Source organism: Malurus melanocephalus, unplaced genomic scaffold (genome assembly GCF_030028575.1).
Source record: "Malurus melanocephalus ecotype Western Australia unplaced genomic scaffold, MMel_1.1 scaffold_233, whole genome shotgun sequence".
Lineage (NCBI taxonomy): Eukaryota > Metazoa > Chordata > Aves > Passeriformes > Maluridae > Malurus > Malurus melanocephalus.
In genome coordinates this window covers 42,101-47,775 of record NW_026623465.1, presented here as the reverse complement: position 1 = coordinate 47,775, position 5,675 = coordinate 42,101, and the positions used below count along the sequence as shown (strand labels likewise).

General features: G+C 45.4%; 1 protein-coding gene across 2 annotated transcripts in view; it reads left to right on the top strand.

Moving 5' to 3' along the window:
* Positions 1–638: 638 nt before the first annotated feature.
* Positions 639–5,675, top strand: part of USP4 (ubiquitin specific peptidase 4) — a 30,456-nt gene continuing 25,419 nt past the window's right edge. For both annotated transcript variants that reach the window (XM_057374825.1, XM_057374824.1), the window contains exons 1-5: positions 639–786; positions 904–1,061; positions 1,295–1,425; positions 4,862–4,988; positions 5,508–5,653. In XM_057374825.1, coding sequence (XP_057230808.1) covers positions 674–786; positions 904–1,061; positions 1,295–1,425; positions 4,862–4,988; positions 5,508–5,653 — 675 coding nt within the window. In that variant the 5' untranslated portion in view covers positions 639–673. The remainder of the gene's footprint in view (positions 787–903; positions 1,062–1,294; positions 1,426–4,861; positions 4,989–5,507; positions 5,654–5,675) is intronic.

The following is a 5,675-nucleotide window of genomic DNA, read 5'->3' as shown; positions in this document are numbered from 1 at the left end:
TCCATTTAGCCACATAATAATTTGAAGTCCAACATCCTGACCAGTGCGCTTCACACGAGAAAATGAGGCCTAAAACTGAAACCACAGTCCAGCCAAATGGTTCTGGCACCTGTTTTGTCAGAGGCTGCCCTGAGAGAGACAAAATGTTTATGGAGAACTAAAGTTTTCAGTCTGATCTTCATTACATCATAGTTCGGGGACAAGATTCTTGATGAGAAAGTGGTGTGTGGAGGCCAGAGCAGTGGGCTGTCACCAGCCACCCTAAGCAGGTTTGGGGAAGGCTGGGCTGGTGCTGCTGCAGAGGCATTAAGCAACAATGTTGGCACAGGTGTTTCTATTTAAGGACTTATAAGAGGCCGTCCCGGCAGCCCTCTCGCCCACAAAGCCCCCTCGGGAAAAAGGTGGTGGTGAGTCCTCCTGCTCCCCGCGATGCCCGTGCGCTCTCCGGAGCTCCGGGCCAGGCCCGGGCGGACGCTCACCGCCACAGSAGCCACCGCCCGCCAAGCGCCCTCACGGAGCCASCGCAAGATGGCGGCCGCCGCCATGGCGCGCGCAGCCCCGCCCACCCCGTCATGGGCGCGCGCGGGCGGGGCGGGTCCCTCCCACTCGCCCAGCGCGTGCCCGCCCGCGCGCTCGCGCGCGCTCCGACCTCCGCCCGCGCCGGGTCTCGCGCATGGACATGGCGGCGGCCGCGGCCAGCGGCGAACGGAGCCGGCCGGAGCCGGCGGAGCAGCGGGCGGAACTGGGGCCGCTCCTGGCCACGGCCCTCCGGCCCGGCGAGTCCTGGTGAGCACACCCGCGCCTCCCCTCCCTCCCCGTCCCCCTCTCCTGCGGGCGGCGGGGCCTGCGGGCCGGGCCGCGCCGCCGCTGAGGGGCCGCGCCGGGCGGTGCCGTGTGTTGCAGGTACCTGGTGGAGAGCCGGTGGTTCAAGCAGTGGAAGAAGTATGTGGGCTTCGACAGCTGGGACATGTTCGGCGCCGGCGATCCCAACCTCTTTCCGGGCCCCGTCGACAACGCGGGCCTGTTCCCGGGGCCCATCGACAACTCGGGCCTGTTCGGCGGTGAGTGCTGCGGGGCCGCGGCTCGGGCTCCGCTGCGGAACTTCCCCGCGGCTGCTTTCGCTTTCGGAGCCGGGTGTGGAGAGGGCCCGCGGCCGCACCGCCCTGTTCGTGAGGGGATTGGCCGGGCTCTGCMTGCCCTGGTGTTTTCTGGAGTCCGGGCAATACGTGTGTGGGTCTGGAGAAGRAAAGGTGCTGTTACATGCCGTGCTCTCTGACGTCTGTTTCCCTTTTAGATCCAGAAACTCAGAGTTTAAAAGAACACCTGATTGATGAGCTGGATTACGTGTTGGTGCCCACCGAAGCCTGGAACAAACTAGTAGCATGGTATGGCTGCATAGACGGGCAGCAGCCTATTGTGAGGAAAGTAAGTGTGGCTGAATCAGCTTCTCATCCCAGTTTCATTTTTTGATCTCCATCAAACTTAGAGGGTTTCTTTTGCCAGATGTCAGCTAAGACAGGGTTCTCAGCAGCCCTCTGGAGATAATAATGTGAGATCTTTTTGCCTTGTCTGAAAGAACAACTTGCCTGTATTTCAGTTGAAATGCCCAGATGTTCGGGGGTTCTGAGTTGATGATTTATTTGGGGTGAGAACCCTGAACCTTGTTCTGATTATAATTCTTTGGACCAGTACAGTGCTTTTATATGGCATGGAATATGATTGTATTTTGTTGACAAGAGTAAGTTGTTAGTCAGACTTGTAGATCTTCCAGGACAGAATGAGGCATTTGAATAAAAGGTCTTTTAGTACAGATGGCTTAGGGACTTCCTCTGGAGTCTAAGGTGATTCTTGTTTTCTCTTCCAMAATTGTGTGATTCTAAAATATTTGTAAAGAGAGGGATATGTGATTTTGTCTATGTTTTTGGTTGGCAAATGCAGTCTTGTCTGCATTCTGGGTATGTAACCTATTCTTGAAGGTGAAATTGGCAAGTTGCTTTTCTTTTTCTGGAAATGTGTTTATAGGTTATAGGATTTTGATTTTAGTCTTAGGTTTTTGCACTGACCAAAATGAGCAGTACCAGTCTGTGGGGTCTATTAGAAGACTAATTGCTAAACCAAGTATTCATATAAAGTATGGAATTAGTATAATTTATGTTTAAGTACCACTGTGTTGTAAGTAAGGGTTACTCCGAGGTGTGCAAGACCTAGAAAAGTGTGGCAGCAGAAGGAAAGTAATATTCCTCTTTTGTGCTTATSTGTGGTACCGGAATGTTGTCAGTGTGGGCTAGAGATTGTATGTAGCCAGAAATTCTGATGTCTTTGGGACTGGTGAGTGAACCCACCAGTGRGGATACCAGCTGGCCTCAAGTTCACTCAGCTGAGTAGACAGAACTCCTGTGTAAGCAAGAAGTAGGGGAGGAGGAAATAATTATAGCACGTAAAGGAGATGTGGTTTTAGACAAATATATAACTTCTTGAGGAATTGCAAGTCTTTACTGAGAGGGAGAACTGGAACTGTTACTGATCAGTGCCTCTCCAAGTGAAGCTTTCCTTCATCAACTGGCGCATTGCTTTCACAAAAYCTGGCATATTATTGCACACTCTTTTCTGAAAGATTGGGAAGCTGWCAAGAGATTTGGCAGCTGTTGGGGAAGCACTTTGGCATTACTGCATGAGCCTCCTTTCCTTGGGTTATYTGATGCTGCTTTCAATCCTGCAATTACCAAGGGGGTAGGTAGAGCTCAGAGCTCGTGCTGCTTTACAGACATAATATGCCAAGTTAATCTGGTCCAGTTAAGAGTAAATTTTTAAAGTTTTGAATTGCTGTGAAACTGTCAGTCTCTGTTGTTAATGTGGTAACTGAAGTGGGTTTTTATATTAAAGAAGATGCTGAAATACAGCAGAATAGTAGGTTTGTGGGATGTAACAGACTCTTACAAAAATTCAGAATGGGTCAGTGAGACACAGAAGCTGCAGTGCCACACCTGAGTAGAACATAGGCAGGATTTGGTTACAGTATTCGCCAGAGAACATTAAAAGTCAAGCACTTAAACTTGTGGTCCTTAAATGCTTTAAGCCTTTTCCTAAAGGTGGATCAACTGTAATTCATACATTAAAATATCCACAAAAGTAGGATCTGGGAAGCAATTTTCGAGCATCTTTATGATTTTAAAAGATGATATTTCTTCCATCTCTGTGTCTGATGATCTGAAACAAGTATAGGAGGATTGGATTAGATTTATTTGTGGTTCAACTTTCTTTTGATAGTCTCAAAACATATTTTTGGACTGTCATGTATAGAGTCCCACTGGAAAGTGTATTAATGTGCTTCCTCAGCAGCTGAGTTGTGCTGAGATTGCTGTCCAATGGTATGACCTGAGTTGTACTTTGGCAGAGAAAAAGGAAGTTGGTCAGATGCTGTTTAAAAGACATCTGTGGGTGATTAGAGACTCCATTCCTGCATCCTAATGGACACAATGATCTGATCAGGAACTTCTTGGAAAGAGTTCTTTTATTTCTGAATATGGCTCTTATTTTTTTTGTTTCTTACTGCAGAATACTGGAGAACAGGAAGTCACATTTAGTGACMTTTATTCTGAAAAAGGAAGGAGAACTTTTGGTTTCTTTGCTTTCTTGAAAAGAGAGCTACTCTGCCTGTCAAGAAGCTGTTTAAACAGGGGCTTTACTTTCTGTTGTAACAGCAAAATACTGCAGATGTTTCCAAATGTGTTGGTTAATTATTTACCTCTAAAGCACCTTGCATATCTAATACAACCTYCTAAAGGCACCAGCCCTCAGAAGATGGAAGCATAATTTAGTGGAATTGTCACTACAGGTATAGATGTTAATTCTTTGTTTCTTTCCAAAGCTGTGTAGTTTTTTCTGTAAAATGTTAAGTGTAGATCATACAAAGTCTGATGTCATGTGAATAGAATGGAATATTTCAGTTGGAGGGGACTTAATCATCTGGTCCAACTGCCTGACCAATTCAGGGCTGTCTGGAAGTTAAAGCAAATTAAGGGCATTGTCTGAATGCCTCTCAAACACTGTTACTCTAAAAAATTATGCCAGCTTTTTCAGTGAAATATGGTCTCAATTTCAGAGGCTTTGTAGTTGCCAAAAACTCTGGAGAGAATTGAGGTGTGGGGTTTTTTTTTCTTACTACTCCTGTTGCATTGCATTTGCCTTATGACTGGCCTGTGAAGTGTGCTTTTCTTTCTGGCATAATGTGTTTTATGATCTGTAGGTGAAGAGTGGTGTCCAGTCCTAGGGAAACCTTTTTAACAATATGCTGGAAGCTAGTGTTATGGGTGAATGTACCTACTAAAATACTGTCTAAAAAGCAAAATTAATTTGGGAAGTACTCTGAAATAACTCAGCGTCATCAGAACAGCTTCAGAGGTATTTTTCTGCTCTTGCAAGGAGAGAGTGCTGAGGTAGATTCTGTATTTCATGCAGAATGCTTTGGTTTGCTCTCCTCTGATAGAAAAGATTTTACTTTTTAAGTTTCAGGCTTGTCTCCTTCTTCATGTAAACTTCAGCCAAAGACTAGAGGCAAAAGATAATTTTTTTTTTKTWKRWWGMWYKSTSTGWKYSAWYMWWTWTYWTKSRTRRKTARYTRRCWKWSWTWGTTTAACTGTGATGATGAACCTTTGGAGCTTTGCACTGTGGAATGAAAGCACTGGGATTTCCTATGTTTTAAAAACCAAACAAAAGCCCCCAAACAACTGACTGAATCTAGGAGCAAGTCAGTGTTCAGTTTGTATCTTGACTCTCAGTACTCCAAAAGGCTTACAGAGCTGTGTACCTTAGAGGACTGCTCAGTATTGCAGCTTTGTGTTGCTTTGTTCCCTGTGTGCAGGTGGTGGAGTACGGGCTCTTTGTGAAGCACTATAAGGTTGAGGTTTATCTTCTGGAGCTGAAGCTGTGTGAGAGCAGCGATCCTGACAATGTCATCAGCTGCCACTTCAGCAAGGCAGATACTGTTGGTAAGCAATTCTCTGATTGATGAAGCTGTGCTCTGAGACTGTCTCAAAAGATAATCTGTGCCCTCCAGAACCCTCAGACTGGAGCAAATCTGACTTATCTCTCTCTCATTGCTATATTTTTCACATGTAAAACTGCTGAATGTCAGCTGTCCTATATGTACGTTAATAAATTGAAAAAAGCATCTTTATGGGTAACTTGACAGTAGTAACTGAAAACTTGAACCTGTGTTTTCACATGAAGAGAAGTTGGCCTTTGGGCAGGAAATTCTCAATATGTTCTGCATGTTAYTCATTTGAGGGCTTGACAGGTGAATACATGACTGAAAATAAGTTTTTCATTCTTYCAGACTGAATATTAGACAAACTATATGAACAATTTTAATGTCCATAATATGTTTTCTGTTTGAAGGCTCTTGAAGGATAAGTGATGTACCTCCTTGCAGAATGAGTGTCTTAATGCTTTTTCWAAAGTACTCATGTTTTAGGAATTATAGTGGATTTTTTTTTTCTCCTGAACAGCTACCATCGAGAAGGAAATGAGAAAACTATTTAACATCCCAGCTGAGAAAGAAACCAGGCTATGGAACAGGTATATGAGTAACACTTACGAGCAGCTCAGCAAGCTGGATAGCACAGTGCAAGATGCAGGACTCTATCAGGGTCAGGTAAGGGGCATTTTTTTTCTTT